The 17,355-nt window shown below is 41.2% G+C and overlaps 1 protein-coding gene across 1 annotated transcript; it reads right to left on the bottom strand.

Moving 5' to 3' along the window:
• Window positions 1-9,396: 9,396 nt before the first annotated feature.
• POU3F3 (POU class 3 homeobox 3) lies at window positions 9,397-11,868 on the bottom strand. The gene has a single exon (XM_073351452.2). The coding sequence runs from the start codon at window positions 10,788-10,790 to the stop codon at window positions 9,489-9,491; it is 1,302 nt and encodes a 433-aa protein (XP_073207553.2). The 5' UTR covers window positions 10,791-11,868; the 3' UTR covers window positions 9,397-9,488.
• Window positions 11,869-17,355: the final 5,487 nt, after the last annotated feature.

The following is a 17,355-nucleotide window of genomic DNA, read 5'->3' on the forward strand; positions in this document are numbered from 1 at the left end:
GTTTGGAGTGGATTGGTCATTCCCCTAGGGCGTTCTTTTCCAATATGGGCTCCAAGGTGCCGTTCAAGGCTCAGGAACAAAGCGGGCATCTAATGGCAAGGTAATGGTCCCTCTCTTTTTGTTTATTCTTGTGCTAATAAGGGAATTCTGCTCTACAGAGGTTGGCATACTGAGTTACTTAGATTTATTTGGCAATTAAAAAGAATAAAGTCAACCAGCTTGTTCTTCAGGTAAATATGTGCCCTGTGTTCTACGTAGAATGGCATAACTCCTTTCGCCTAACACTCAAAGAAACATAGGTATCACTAGCAGTATTAAAAAGTTCATTTCAGCTATTAATAATGATTAGATACACTCTAATCCCCTACTTTTAGTTTCAAATAAAAAAGGAAAAAAGGCACTATTTTCAAGTACACTCTATTATAGCCAAAAGGAGACAGTCCTGGCTAAAAAAAAAAAATCTATGTTTTGGTTTTTAAACTAACTAACTAACTAACTAACCTGTTTTAATCACTATGATGTAAATTGGTGAGCACATCAGGAAACTGAATGTTTATTTTCTTCTTTAGAGGTGTCGATAGTATTTGATCTTCAACATTTCATAAAGCTACATGCTTAATTTAATGTCACTGATAGGAGCTTTTAGCATATGGAGTTAAGACATTTTTTTTACACATATGTGATTGATATATATCATAGGCCGGCAGGATTTCTGTGTGCATATTTTAATCTTTTGTAAATAAACTGCGGTGGACGTGTGCATGTTTGTGTGGGTGCGTGTGTGTGTGCAAGAGAGAGAGAAGCAAATGAAGAGTCTGACACCTTACAATTCATCTATGGCTTTTAGTGTGGACTCTGAAACGAATATCTATTAGATTTCTTTGAGCAATATCCCAGTCGGTTAGATGGGCCTCTCTTTTGAATGAGAGTCCTAGAGGACGAAACAAATGTATGTTATTCCAGCACAATTCTTTACCAAACCCTTTTTTCCCCCTCCCCACCCTCCCCCTTTTTAGAAAGAGTAGTTTCAGCTCTGCTTTTCTGGAACCATTCTCTGACGGTTTAGGGATGTAGTAATGATAAATGCTCAGCAGTTCTCATTTCTTTTGTACTTTATAAACATTCTTCTTGTCTGGAACTTGAAAAAAGCCCCACAAAATAGAATTTAATATGTCTCCTGTCCCCTTGCTCTTGGCTTTTATCTATATAATTCACACACAAAAAACACGCACTTCAGGTTTGTACCTCAGCTCTCTAAATAAGTGGTCTACAGAAAGCTACCCGGATTGATGCGACTAAGTTAAAGTATACATTAATACTCTAGTTGGAAATGAAGCTTGGAATTGTTGAGCAAACAGTTTACTCTCTACTGTGGTGCTGCACACTGAATGCTGTATAGTGAGTTCTATGGAGCGCTGGCAGGAAAGCACCACCAAGCATGTCCAAAACTAATAACAAAAAGGTTACTATATATAAAACGTTTATACATCCAAAACTGCCTCAAGTTGTTTAAATTTCGGTTTCGTGCACATAAATATAGCAGCCATGCGGTTCCCCATATCCCAGTTCCCGCTTTTTTAAATCAATTCATTTCAATTTGAAAGGAAGGCCCCAGACACAAGTCACAATCAACAATCGTTTAGCTTTCTAACACTAAACATGCACCTTATAAAGAAACAGTATTGGTCTATGTCGTCTCAAACACATATCTTGATAGCCTGACGTTGTTCTTAAGAAATGGTCAAATCAGAGTAACAATCTCCATTTGTTTTCCTTTATAATCCAGCTATTTTTAAAGTATTCTTTTAAAAGAGAAGGGAGAATTAATTCTGCACATGAACGATGACTGGACATTTGCAAACATGGTGTGGTAGTGTGATCCCAAACCATGATATCTGTAAATAAAACTCTTTCTATATAGTATGTGCATTTCAATAAACCTCAGAATACTGTATGTGGACACCTGAAATGGACAGAATATGCTACTAAAGAATTTGAATGCATTTAACAATACTGTTATGAAAATTATTTCCATGCCTAATATTTTATGTTGGTATTCAATACTAGAATGAAATGGATTTAAATCACCTACCTATAAAATAAACATGTCTACTCTGGTCTATTGTCTTGTCAGTGAGATTGTCTTGTAAAAGCTATTGATTTTGTATTTAAATATAAGAATTGATGTGGTGTTATATTTTCCTCTCATTGAAACATATTATAGACCTATTCGGAAAAGTCGTTAAACTTTTCCTTTTGGTAAAAACAAAAAACAAAACACTCCCACACCCCCCTATCCAATAAACCTGTTTTGGAATTACAGTTTTCAATACACTGTTAGAAAATATATTCTGGCACAAATTTCAATTGCTGTGCAAGGACTGCTTTTAAATGCTGGCTTTTCATCACAATTATTTTTTTTTTAGCAGTAGGTGTAAACTGGAAGAAAATTTGATTATTTAAACGGATGTTCATCCTATTATGGCTGAAGAAAGAAGCAAAGCAGTGGACAAAGATCTTGGGTGGTTGTGGGTTTCATTAGGACTACAGTCTTCACATATAAATCAGATTCTCATCTCACTGCTTTTCCTACCTAGAAATTTGTTGAATGTTTTTTTGTTTGCTTGCTTGTTTGTTTTAAGGTGAGTGGAAACTAAACCTTAGTGAAGGACAGAGATCTCTTCACTCAAATACATAGTGAAAGTGTTTTTTGACTAAAGGGACCTCCCCTTACAAGCACCCGCTATAATAATGATAATTAAAACCCAAAAATCTGGTTCTTCAGTGAAGAGGGATTGGGGAATTCGGACAGAATTTTTTCCTTTATACAATCCCCTCTGAAAAATACTGTCCTAGCACTAAGCATTTTTTAAGTTGCTTGTTTTACTCTTAATTTTTAATTGTAGCACTTTCATTGCAAAAAGTTTTTTTTTAACAATTTTCTGAATAAAACAAAACAAAGCAAAAACAAAACAAACCACAAACCCTCCTCCCGGAACATCCATCCTTCTCCGCAAAGAGCCTAAATGCAGTATACAAAATAGCAAACAAAAAAAGAGAAAGTCCAAACTATTACCAATGTCTTTGTATGCTAACTACCTGTACCGCCCTGCCCTTGAGAGAGGGGCCACTCTAACTTCAGATGCTGTAGTATAGTTCTGCCTTGCCGGTAAGACTGAGTGCTGGCAGGAAACTTTTTGGTAATGCTAAAGAAACACACACACACATCTTGTATCCAGTCATAGTTGTAACAACAACAAAAAAGTAAATTTTAACAGGAGTGGAAATGGAGTTTTTGAGGCAAACATTCAGCAAAGTGTCATTAAGACTTATAACCACCGTTTTTTCCCTTTAGTAAGAACACGCTCACTTATACTAAACAGAACAACTTCAAAAGACAAAGAAAACCCAAGAGTTTCATATATTTATTTAGTTTAGTTTAGTTTAACTGCCGCTACCTACTGAAGTTTTCCCATCTCTGGAGAGATGTTTGCTTCTCCATCATTCTGCCTCAATTTCACTTTAATTTCTGTGGTTGCAAATGTCTTAATGTTTTCTGATTTCAGGGAACTAAAAATGGAGGGAAAAGATACTTGAATATGTGCCTCAAAAAGGTTTCAGTTTATAGCTATCAGTAACACCAAGAGACAGCGTCATTAAAAAAAGTAGTTTTCCACTGCTCTTCAAAAGCCCTTATTTTTTACATCGCTTTTAGGAAGATAGATTAACAAAACATCACATTTCAAGCCACTCTGATCGGTAATTAAATGGAGGAGCCGGGTTGTATTCTCCTATGGCTTTTACAGAAGTTGCAGTGATCCAAAGTCAGGTTGCTGTGTCAGAGTGGCATTTTTATTAATGAGAATACAAAAAGCTTGCATATTCTTCGCCCGGCTTGAATTTAGTTGCTAAGCAACTGGTGTATGGTAATTCATCCGCGAAATTTAAATCTTTGAGAAAGGATCGTGTGTTTTGCTGAATGGTCGCCACGAGGAAAACAACCTGTGGGATCTGCAGCAGCTGCCACTGAAGAGCAGCACTGGCCAGCAGCAGGGATCAGAGCAGGACCTCCCTGCAGACCTCGTTGTCCACAACCTGAGGCAGCTCAGCCTGTTCTAAAACACAACTCTTACACAGTATACAGCTGGCGCACCCATATACACAGGGGCTGCATCCCCCTCCTCACCCCTACCTCCACTGCCCAGCTTCCACCTCTCCGTTTACTGCATGTGAAGGCCTGTTCCATCCTTTGCATGATCCACCTGAAACTAGTCACACATTAGTCAAACTGGTGAGAGATTGTGTAAGGTTACTCTCTCCACTTTCCCCTGCCCCCCACTATCCTCCTTTATCTCTCACTCAGAAAATTTCATATACTCTGGCAGCAAAATCATCTAGGGAAAGTACAGAAGATCTTTAGTTCTGCTGATAAACCGGATCTAGAGCTCTAATTGCAGCAGCCCCACAAGAAAACCCCAATATTATACAGCTGAAATGCTGGAAATAATGACTTGGAGAGTTTAGAAGATACCATATGTGCTAATAAATATAATAATCTATTGAATATGACCTACTCTGATCTAAGAGAATCAAAGTTTCCGATTAAACAGCATATCCCTCCTATGAATTTTCCTTTCCCAACGTGACAGGCTAGGTTAAAGATTAAAGAATGCAGCACCCTTATTTCCTTATTAAAGTCAAGGTCAAGCCCCTGGTGCAGAACTAGTGGGCATGACGTCACGTGAGTGACCTTCAGCCGCAGGTTAACAACAGCTCTAAGGGGCTGAAATGGCCAAGTTTCCGCCAAGGCTACACTCAATGCCACTATCTGCACCCTGTCTTTGGGCCAAAGGCTGCAGGCTTCACTTAGGCAAAGTTCTCATTGACTTCAATGAGAGTTTTGCCCCCTGAATAAGGAGTAAGAGTCTTGTTTGGCCTTTTCTTTCTCCCCCAGCAGGACCCACCCTGCCACTCCAAATATAGTCCCTTAGTGTTACTTTGGCATTAAAGAAGATGGGGGGAGGGGTGGGTTTCTGTAATTCTTCACTGTATGATAGCTTTTTAGTTAGCAAAAAGACTGTCAGCTGAAAAGCTTCCTACTGCTGTGTCATTGATATCAAGGTTCCCTCCTTCTACTGAAGACCTTACTCATTCAAATATTTCAGACTACAACTGCAAATATCTAGATGTGTTACCTCTGTATCCTGTCGGTTCATTTTATTCATCCATCATACTAAAGAAGACCAATTTCCTTGGGGTATCTATTTTCCTGGGTTTATAAAAATCAGTCTATATCCTACATAATTCCAAGCCTGCATCAAGGGCCTATACTTGTTGCATCTCTTTTAGAGTTTGATTAATTACCCTGGAACTTAGGCAAACCAAACTACCTGTGGCAAGAAGATCATCTCTACAATTTTGTCCTGAAAGCTGCCAGTTATAGATGTATTTTCTTCTATTTACATTCAAATTGGAACAAATATATCTGTATCTTAAAAGGTATATCTATATAAATATATAGAAGTGTCATTTTTTCTTTAGCTTGAAGATGTTGATAATTTATTACAAAAATAAACGAATAAATACAACAATATATTGTTGTTTTCAACAGGATAAATATTTTACAAATATATAATTTTAAAAAAACAAATTTAATTGTTAAAATTATTTAAAATATTACACTTATTGATAAAATTATCAATAGTATATACTGCATTTCATATTAGAACCAATTATTCTCTAAACGTTCCATTTAAAACCATTCATACAAAACAAATTATGAGCATTGTAATGTGCAAACACCAGTCACTACATTAAAGCATAAGGAATCTTTAAAGATAATTTCAGAAATGAACCGTTGTATTTTTAAACCAAGGGATAGCTCTTTGTTATGTTCCGAAAATATGTGGATCAACAGCAGTGAGGTGACTATTTTAAATACACCTGAAAATGATTCATAGTATACAGACTAGCCGGGGAAAAGATGGGATGTCAAGGAGAAAACTAGGGCGTAGTAGAAGACTGCAGAATATGAAAATGTAAACTAAAAATAATCACATCTCGGGATTACCCAGACTGATCAAACACAACTTTGTAAAACATTTGGCTTTCCTTTAGGTAGAAAAATAATAAGGAAAAATGATGAAGACTCAGTTACCAAACACAGAACACTGATATTATAAATGAATACAATTACTAAATTCATTAAGAGATCTGGCGATATATAACAATATTTTCATTATTTACATGTGTAACAGTACAACCCTTAACACAAAACCTCTTACTTATTATCTACCTCTTATTATCCCTTAGACTCACAACCCTGAAGTTCCTAAATACATTCAAATGATTCGATTTCTTATTGGGGAGGGTGGGAGGAAAACATGGCCTCAATTTTTGAGCACAGAATGAACAGATTTTGCACGTTCCTACTACCAAATGTTATTCCTCTAGTGTAAAAATCAGCCCTTCTTATGCAGAAATCCGCAAAGGTTGTCTTTTAATAGAAACCAGTGTGAAGCCTAATGTAGCTCTTTGTTGTCATCCAAATCCAGTAACCAAATACCACTAAGAAATTTAAATAGACCTTCTCCATGTCTAATAAGCCACCACCCTTCATGTGTGAAAAATAGGGTTCCACCTCACGTGTTAATAGTATCCACCACATAAAAACAAACCCACTGCTTCCAAACTGGAAGTCCTTTCTGAGATTTCCCTTGCATGTAGCAAAATTCATGATTCCTCCTTTCCTTCCTTCCCTCTCTCGCCCCCTCCTCCTCCTCCTCCTCCCTCCCCCAGTTATAAAATTACTGGGAAGCTCTTAAATTAAACAAAGAGAATAAATGAAATGGTCTTGTATCCCCTTTCACTTTTCCTTTTTCTAATATGGCCTTTTCGGATTTCACAAATCAAAACGAGCGTGATATTTACTAAGATCTGGTGTTAAAATAATGCATCCCAGTACACGGCTATATGGTTGGATTTGATTTATGAAAGTGACACAAGGCCTGTCAAAAAGGAATAAATGTGTGTTGTTTCTACAGCAGTTTTCTGGGGTTTTAACCCCAGCATCAATATCACATAGCGAGAAAGAAAGGAGGGAGGAAGAAAATGGGGGAACGGGTGAAACCAGAGATTATTGAAAGCTTACATTAATAAAAAAATAAAATATTTCTCTATAATACGTTTTCAGGGGGTACATAGAGGCATTAAATTTAGATCTGTAGTTTCGACAACATTACCAATTCAAAATGAAGAGCTGAAATATTCATTCACTTGTGTGTATATTGCAATAAATAGAGCAGATAAATATGACAGCCTACCTAGTGCATCTATTGGCATCTTTAACGTTACTTATACACACATTTGTTGTAAAGAAGGAATGGCAACACTAAAGTCGAGTGAAGGAAAAACTGTACTACACCACTGCACACCTCGTACAAAAAAGCCTAAAACAAACAAACAACAACAACAAAATGGTAAACTATGAGGACCGTAGGTAGGATTTTGAAAGTATCATCTCTATATTTTTTTTGGAAAAAAGTACCTTTCTTTAAATTATAACGATAAATTAAATACAAATATTATACAGACATAAAATGTGTCAAATAATTTATACTTAAAAAGCCTCTAGCCTTCGTTTCTTAGTTTGAAAAGAGAGAAAAGAGACTAAACTTTAAAAAACATAACTGCTTTCAGTATTTGCCATTAATTATCAGTCCATACACTTACACATCTACTGCACTGAAGTTTAATCTTAAAATAAAACAATTATTTTAAAGAACGTGGCCTTTTATTCTCTAACCTTGCCTTACTATGCCCTTACACAGGACTATTTATGAAAAACTCTATGGAAATTTACTCTGTATACGGATTTATAAGAAATGAGTACTGTACTAAAATGCTAACAGCATGAATACTGGAACTCTGCATTTCCAGATACCTGAAGTAGATACCAGATACAGAAAGCAGGTTATCCTTCGTTCTATCACTTAAATATTTGCAATATTTCCTTAAGAGAACTTTTTCGACACAGTGTTTATGCAATAGACACAGACTATTTCATTCTAACAAATTTATTTTCTCAATCAGCTCTTACGGAATCACTACTCAAATTAAATTACAATCAAATTATCACATCAAAAGATACCCTTATTACCTAACAACTGTCCATATTTTCATTTCATTTTGATTTGTGCTCGTCTGAAAAAAACACGTAATACAAGATCTGGGGAAAAATAAATTACCGTTTTGCAGCAGTTCATAGGTATTCTGAATAAAATATTAAAAGAAGTCATTTAATGAAAATATAAAGCAAATATTTTTAGATCAACAACGGATCTAACAATTCTATATTGCCGTCTTTTTGAAAAGTCTGTTTATTAAAACCTACCAAAAACACTGCTTGGAAATGGCAGTATTATATAATCACATCCACAGCACCCATTCAATCAAAGTTGGCAACGGATTTAGGAGAGGAGAAGTTCAGATAAGTGCAGCTGCAGATGCTCAGTACTTCTAAATCCCTTTCTCTGAATCAGTCCCGAAATAAAAATAAAAATATTAATAAAAAAAATATTAGCAGTGGATTTTTAAAGGAATCTTCCACGGTGATTGGCAGCCGTCAGGAGCACGACTTTGACAGCCCTAAATTATTTCCCTTTCTCTGGCTGTTTCCCTTAATTCATGAATAGTCCTTTTATAGAGCTCGAACTTTAGGGACCAACAATCTCTCCTCTTTTTTTTCTCACGGTGTTTGTCCCTCTCCCTCCCCCCTCAGCTTTCGGTATGCGGGTATTTATTCCCATATTTTTGTTTATATATATTTGCTTCCTTATACAGTCTGCTTGTGTTTAGTGCAGTGTGCATATTTCCCTCCCCCCTCCCCGGAGAAAGTGACCCTTTTCGTTTTGCAGGATCCCCCCTCCCCCCAATGGATATCTTGCACCAAAATGATGTGGTTTGGCCAAGAAAAACAGGGTCCCGGAATGCAGCAGGCACCCTCCGACCAGGCAGATGATTTTGCTTTTGCTTCCCTTTTTTGGATTGCTCCCATAAAAAAAGAAAAGTGTGTGTGAGAGAAAAAAGTTTCCATGATTCATATAAGAGAGCCCTTTGGGGGGGGGCATTTTTGGGTGGTGGGGGCGTAAAGGGAGAGAAGGGATGGGTGCTGTTCATCGCTGGAATAGGGGATAATTTAGAAATGTTTACAAAAAAAAAAGAAGAAAAGAAAGAAAAAAACATCTGCAGTTTTGGTGCATTATGCATCTCCACCCCCTCCCAACCACAGTATAAATGTTAGCGCTCGGATCGACCTTTTCAAACGTTTCATATAGATATCTATATCTATGTATACATAGATATATATACTCTATATATAGATAGATAGTCGAAACAAATCTGGATTTTTGTGTGTGTGGTGTTGTTGTCGGTCCCCCCTCCCCCTTTCCCTTTCTCGCCTCTCTTCCTTTCCCTTACTGTTGTGACTCTCACTGCACACTTGTTTGCAGTCCATGGTGTGGGGGCGGCGTGTCGGAGTTCACGTTGCCGACCTGGGAGTAGACATCGTCGGGGGTCTGCTGCTGGATCCCCGGGGGGGTCATCCTTTTCTCTTTCTGCCTCCGATTGCAAAACCAAACCCTGACCACCTCCTTTTCCAGCTGCAGACTGTCCGCTAGGTTCGTAATCTCCTGGGCGGAGGGCTTGGGGCATTTCAGAAAGTGACTCTCCAAGGCCCCCTTGACACTCACCTCGATGGAGGTCCGCTTCTTCCTCTTCCTGCCCTGGGCTGCGATCTTGTCGATGCTAGTGGGGCTGCCCGTGGAGGAGTCGGCTTCCTCCAGCCACTTGTTCAACAAAGGCTTAAGCTTGCACATGTTCTTGAAGCTGAGCTGCAGAGCCTCAAACCTGCAGATGGTGGTCTGGGAGAAGACGTTCCCGTACAGGGTGCCCAGGGCCAAGCCCACATCTGCCTGCGTGAAGCCCAGCTTTATCCGCCGCTGCTTGAACTGCTTGGCGAACTGCTCCAGGTCATCCGAGGTCGGCGTGTCCTCATCCGAGTGGGGGTCGTGGCTGTTGACCCCGCCGTGGTGCTGCTGGTGGTGCTGATGCTGGTGATGGTGGTGATGGTGGTGGCTGGGGTGATCCCCCAGCTCCGGCGTGTCTCCCCTCACCAGTCCCGGGTGCACTAAGCTCTGGCTGCCAGGGGGAGGGCTCAGCATCCCGTTCACCGTGAACCCCCCCGGCTGGGAATAGATGAGCGATTGCTGCTGCTGTCCCCCGGCCATGGACGGGAGGTGGGCGGCGGTGGTGGTCCCCCAAGCGCCCGGGTGGCCCTGGTGTGGGGGACCCAGGTGGGGTGGCCTGTGGTGCAGCGCCGTGCCGCCGTGCAGGTCGTCTCGGCCGGAGTTGCCTTTCACATCGGGCTGCTGCTGCTGCTGCTGGGGGCTGCCGCTCATCCCCACCGGGCTGGTGGACCAGGGCGAGCCGGCTTCCACGGCGGCGGCGGCGGCGGCGGCGGCGGCGGCAGCGGCGGCCGCATGAGGCAGGGCTGTCACCCACTGGTGGGCATGGCTCAGCATATGGCCGCCGTTGCTAGCAGCCATTGCTCCCTGCATGAAGTCACTTTGGACCATTTTGACGGAGGGGTCGCCCCGGTAGCCGCCGGAGACCGAGGTGACGGCGACGCTGCCCGGCTGCATGCCCCCGCCTCCCGAGTCCGAGTGCACGATGGAGCCGGCGGACAGGATGCTGTTGCTGGGTAGGTAAGGGTTAGAAGCCGCGGTGGCCATTCCGCTCCCCCACCCCCCTGCCTGCTGGCGTGCCACCAATCCGCACAACCGGGGGCTCTTCGGCTCCCTTTGTCAACACCCTCTCCCGGGAACTCGCGCTGCTCCGCAGGAACCCGGGGCTCGCCTCCTCACCAGCCTCCTTGGCGTTTGGCCCCGATCTCCCGTGAGCTCCGTTCACCTGTTAACGCCTCGGCGGCTTCTTTTTGCAGGAAGACAAAATAATAAGAAGAAGAATAAAAAAAATCAAAGCTCAAAAACAGGGGAGGGGCGGGGGGGACACACAGCGGCGAGCCCCCTTCTCCTTCTCCCCGTCACTCCCTCAGGAGCACATCTCGCCCGCGCAGCCTTCCCCTGCCGGAGCGAAACTTTTTCTTTGCCTTCCTCCTCGAAGGCTTTGTGCGCGCGGGTGGGTTTTCTCTCTCGGGCTCCCTCTTTTCGCTCTCTCCCCGCTCGGCTCCTGGCTCTCGCCTCCTCCTCCTCCTCCTCCTCCTCCTCTCTTGCCAAGTTTGGTCGGTGTCCTAGGAAAACTTCCTGGGCTGAGGCTGGCGGCGGCGGTGCTGGGGATGCTGCTGCTGCATGTCTCAAAGTTGGGCTCTCGCAGGAGCGCTCTGTCCCCTTTGAAACGCAAGTCCCTTTGGAGCCTTCTCGCCGGAGGCACAGGCTGGGTGAGACATCTTCCCTCCCCCCTGCCCCCTTTTTAGGCAGTTTAAAAAAAAAAAAAGACAAGAAAAGAAAAGAAAAGAAAAAGGGGGGAGGTGGAGAGACGGTTCTCCTTCCCTTGCAAGGTTGGTGGTTAATTCCAGCAGCGGGCTGCGGGAGGAGAAGAGCCTGGGTAGAGAGGTGTGCGTATGTGTGTGTGCATCTAGGGGCTCCTTGGTACACTAACTCCAGTGGGGGAAGTTGGCTGCTGCCAGGCTTGCAGAGCGTGCCCGGGTGGTGCTGGGAGGAGAGCAGCGCGGCTCGTCCCCACCGGCTCGCTCTCCCTGACAGCTCTCGCTCGCTCTCTCCCAGTCCCTCCCTCACAGCGCGGGGACTGCCGAATGTTTACCCTCCGCCGAGCGCGCGCACCACCACCACCACACTTTCCCAAGTACAAGGAAGTCGAGCGCAAGGGCCCCCGCTGATTGGAGACCCGCTGCGTGATTGACAGAGCCAGAATGACTGGCTCCGGACGCGAGGCCCCCCCTTCCGGCCGTTCCGATTGGTTGCTTTTTAATTTAGGCAAAGTGGCGTAGAAGCTGGAAATCTGCCCCCCCTCCCCTCCAGCTCCCTTCCCGGCCCCTCCTCTTCTTCTCCCCTCAACATCTTAACTCTTAACGCCCAGCGGATAAATCTGAGTTCTCCCAGCACAGAGCAATTTGGGCATGTGGGGGAGGGAGAGAGAGGGAGAATAAAACCCCCCTGGGCATGGGGTAGGGGGGTGGGGGAGAAAGGAATGAAAAGAAAGATGAGGGGAAGAGACACTATCTAATAATGCATTTATTTTACTTGTATGCACATGAGTCTCCTCATGGGCGAATATTTCCCATCATCTGTAAGCAGCCATTGTATATAGGCTACAGTCTACATAAATCAAACAGTCATCACCTACAGAAGGAAGCGTCCTGTTCTGTTTCAAAGTTTTGTATTCTATTTCTCTCTCTCTGCATATGTCAGAAAGGCAAAGTGGGGGAGCTAATATCTTTTAAAGATTTACTAAGGTTTTTGGCCAGTCTCCACCGTCAAGATCCCTTACCAGATCTTAGACTGAAGCTATCATGGCAAGTTGTTCCCTTAATTACATGCAATCAGCCACACGCTTCTTTGTTTTAGTTTCTGAGTTCCCCTCTATGTATGGGAACTAGAATGCAGCTCATATGTCTTTGGACACTTATATGGATAGCTGCACCGAACTGTTTAATATCAACAATATTTGAGAGGATGCACAATAAAATGTCTTTACCACACAGAACAGCTCAAGCTTCTGACCATGTGCATTATTATAAAACATGTTAAAGCTGAATCCTTATCATAAAAAAAAAATCCAAATTGAATCCTGCTCCAGATCCACCAAACAATCCTCTGTCCCCATTTCCTTCTGATATGTGTATATCAGTATATATATATATGGGTTTTCCTCCACTAATTTTTATTATTCTGCGAACGCTGGTATTTCACAGGAAACCGATCTGGTCGTATGAAGCATTTTATTATTTCTAATCCAGCTGAAAGAGTTAAGGGGGGCGGGGGAAGGAGAAGGAGAGAGAGAGAGAGAGAGAGAGAGAGAGAGAGAGAGAGAGATGCGACCAAGCGGAAACGCTGCACACAGGCAACCTCAGTGAACCAAGAAAAAAGAGAAAGTGGCAACCAAAACAAGGGCAAATTGAACACTCCTCGGGGATTTCCAATGAAATAACACAATTCGGACATTCAAGGAACACATCTTTACTAATGATTGTGTTTGTGTTGTGTAATCCATCCAGGCTACCTATCCGTCATGTATAATGCATATACACATATAGTGTGTGTGCGCGCGCCTACGGATAGAAAAATGCATTATGTTTACATTAAAATGTGAAACATAACGCCCCCCTCTTTCAGTTAATAATTTCCCCACAAATTCAGCTAGTTGAATTCAGCTTCCAGCACAGACTACATCCCCAACAGCAAGTATGCAGCATTTGCGTGATTTGAAGATTAACTGTAGACTAGCAGAATTTATTTAGGACCCTTTCCAGGTCCTTGCTTGCATGGTAAAAGATACCATCTTAGGTAGGTTTAGAAAAACCATTAATGTGAAGTATACAGATCTGAAGAGTAATGGTAACTAAACCCTAAACATAACTATTTTTTTTGTTCCCATGCGTCCTCCAAAGGTTTCATTTTTATGTGTATAAAAGATCTAACACAGATTTCATTGAATAAATCTGAGATCTCCAGGTGCAGACGTTTGAATAGTCAGTGCCAGAACCCCATGTTTTCCTTTCCAGCCGATTTTGCTTGGATCAGGCTCAAAAACCGAGTGAGTCTCGTGGTTTTGTTTACACTGAATGGGGAGGATAGGAACGGTGCCATGGGGCCGTCTTTCATTAATATACAGTGAGGATTTTGTCTAAATTACTGCTATGAATTTCACAGTACACGCTTTCAAAAGCCGTCTCAGGTGGCCTGATGAAACGTGATAGCGCCTCTGCAAACAGATCTACATTCTTTAAAAAATCCTAAAAATATTGTACACACGCACAACAAAAACTAAGCTTGTGCTGGAGCTTGGTGTTTTATTAAAAAAACCCAACAAAAACAAAACAAAAAAACAACAGCCAACAACAACTTAGTTCCCCAACTCTCGCCCACGCCCTCCCTTGCAGAGTGTGATTGTTTTGTCTGGAAAAAAAAAATCCAAAGTATAACAAGGGGAGAACAGTTAGTGCTGATTTTCATTTGCATAAATTTTCATATATTTTGGTGAAAATAATAGACAAGTGGAGAGCTGGGCTTAGTGGAGTCAGTGCAAAGGAAAATCTTAGCATGGATCGTTTCGCTGGAGTTCAGAACATGATTTTTCCCCTGTCACCTTATTAAACCCACAAAAATACAAAATTTTTAAAAAGCCCTCTAAATCCTGGGAGTCTGGTCGGTAAGTGTTTTTAATTTTTTTTCTCTGTTTTTGTTTTATTTAAAGTCCTGTGAATCTATTTTTAAAAGCTTAGGAAAAGACAGGGAGCCCATGGCAACTCTTTGGAAGGAAGCAAGCCTAATGAAAAGAAAAAAAAAACAAAACAAAAACAAAAACAAAAACAAACCACCAGCCCCTCTCGCTCACCCCCCCTTCAAAAAAAAATCGCCCTAGTGAAATATTACATAAAAAGCTCATTCCAAAGCTCAAGGCTGTAAAGCAATTCTGTAGTACTGGAAAGTCTTCTGGTTACTACTTCACTTTTCTGGGCACTGTTAATTATTGTAGCACTGGGGGTGGGGGGAGCCCTAGAAAATATTATAGATTCTAAAGAGTGAAGGATTATAAATATTTATTATTTTCAAATGTTTCTTCAGGAGAATCTCTTCCGATGACTGGGGAAAATCAGCTTTGAACAGCAGTAGTGTGCTGAGGGGCAAGGCAAAAAGTAAAGAAGTGGACACCTGCTGAGAGCTGGGGAGTGAAATAAACCAGTCTGGTGCTGGGGGAGAAAGATGAAGAGCAGAAGGAGGAGGAGGAGAGCGATGGTGCACACATAGGGTTAATATTGTAACTAGGGAACAGACGGTTAAGCACAACATCTTGAGCTCTGTAGTGAAAGTCCATCAGAAAGAGTATAATCAATCAAAACTAACCAGGACACCCCTTCATTTTATTCTCAAAGGAGATTGTGGCTTGAGCATTATAAACCAGATTTCACTTTGTTTCTCATTTCTGACGGTTTTCCTTGTCCCTAGATCCAATTTCCCTGAATTCCTATCTAATGGAGAGGTATAGTCTCGTGATCTGAAACTCTTTTATAGCGTTTAGGTCAGTGTGATAAATAATGTGATAAATAATGTAAGGTGAAATTAGTAGGCCAGATACTGCTACTGCTACTGAAAACTTTACCGAGGCTTAAATATCCATTACATTACTTTCATTTATTGTAATTTTAATTTTATTTTATTTGCACCTTTTTGCTCTTTTGGATACACAACAACTCGTGATCATTGTAATTCCCTAGAATTAGTTACTTCTTTGGAAACGATCGATACTCAAATCGGTAAAATGACTTGTAAAACTAGGGAGGTATAGGTTTCAATTTTGGGGGAGAAGAATCGCTCAGTTTCCACTTCTTGATGACGGGCTCAGCGTTTCTTTTGACTGGGGTTAACTCTGTGTTCTCCATTGGAACAGATGCCGTATAGAGCTGCTCCCTCAAGATCATTTGTTTCCTTGATGGGGGAACATTTCTGAGCAGAACATATTGGTTGCCATAGAGAAAGAAATAAAAGGAAGAACACTAGTCACATTAAGCTATATGTTTGTGCACTGGGCTTTAGATAAAAGGACCCTAGTTCAGCCAAAGAGAACGAAGCCAAACCAGAGCTTTCTAGCTTCACTAAAACTAGCTTTATTTTGTTTTGGACTTTTACAGTTGAAACATATAAGATAATTTTATTGGTTGTCGTTAATTTTATATGATACGGTTTGCAGAACAAAATAAACTTTTGAAGTGCTCAGTGAGAGCACTGATGGTCAGCAGGGGGCGCACTGATGCGGCTCAGAACCTGGTGAGTAAAACGCTACTACATTGCACAACAATTCTGTCCCTCCAGAGTTGTCAGAGGAACAAATGCCCCCTCCAAACTATATGTGTCTCTGATATTTTATATAGTTATATAAATGATGACATCAAAATAGTGAACTCGTGGGGTGGATAAAGAGGCTAGAGTAAATTCATGTCCTAAATACTTAAGTCCAAATAGAGCTGTCACACCGCTAAGATAGAAACACAAGATTCTACATTGGACTTTACAGTTTGACTAATAGTTAAAAAGCCACCCTAAAAGTTGTCAATTTGGTGCATTATCTTAAAGTGAGCTAAGGCCTTCGAGTAAGTGAAATCAGTTAAATAAATAAAAACATCATTTAAGGTATCACACAGACTTTGTCCAAATAAAGCTTTTAAACCTCTGCAGATATAACAAAGAGAACCCCGGGTGTCTTTACATAATTTAATATTTAATTGCCATTTTAAACCTTCAGAAGTATCTGCAATATTCCCAATAAAGTAGCCACTCACGCTCTTTCAATTACTGTACTTCACTATCTCGAATGTAGCTATAAAATAACATTATGTTAACAATCTAGATCATCTGAAGTCCGTATCACTAAACACATGCAAAAAGTACACAAGAAGTTCGAGCTATTTACAGACATAAAACAATCTTAACTTCGGTGTCTGCTCAGATTTTCTGTCGTTTTGCAAACATGTTGTACATAGTCTTAACATATTGCTCAAGGAGCCCATTCCTGTTACCTATTTTTCTAGGTGGCTACATCGGACACATAAGTCAGCAATTCAGCTTCTGTGATTGTATTGATAAGTACATATGTTTATTATTATGAAGGTCTATCTGTATATCTATATGCACACCAGCAAGTTAACATTCCTTTAGCACGAGCTAAACACCTGTAAAAGTGGAAGTGCCAGGGAGCGCTGGTGGGGCAGGCGCACGTTTGATGCATAACCATAACAAACTCTGCCAGGCCATAAAGACAGGTTGTTCTCTCCAACTAGAACTTCGTCAGTTTCAGTGTGACTGCAAGTTTTAGTCTTCGTTTTTACAATATAAAGACCAATTAAATCCTGGAAATAGTATTGCCAGTAAATCTGGTGGAAAGCTAAGTCACTGTTCAAAAACATAATAGAGAGAAGTAAACAGCAAGAGAAACAATGAAAAAATAAGACATTTCTCTTTTTTCCATGTGCAAATTGTTCACATGCCTTCACTTTTACAACTGAGGTAAGCCTTGCCGTGTATTGAACATGACTGAAGATGCATTGAAATATTTACATGACTAAAACTTCCAACCTTGCCGCATTTGCCAAAGAAAGCAATG

The sequence above is a fragment of the Lepidochelys kempii genome, chromosome 1 (genome assembly GCF_965140285.1).
Source record: "Lepidochelys kempii isolate rLepKem1 chromosome 1, rLepKem1.hap1, whole genome shotgun sequence".
NCBI classification, from domain to species: domain Eukaryota; kingdom Metazoa; phylum Chordata; order Testudines; family Cheloniidae; genus Lepidochelys; species Lepidochelys kempii.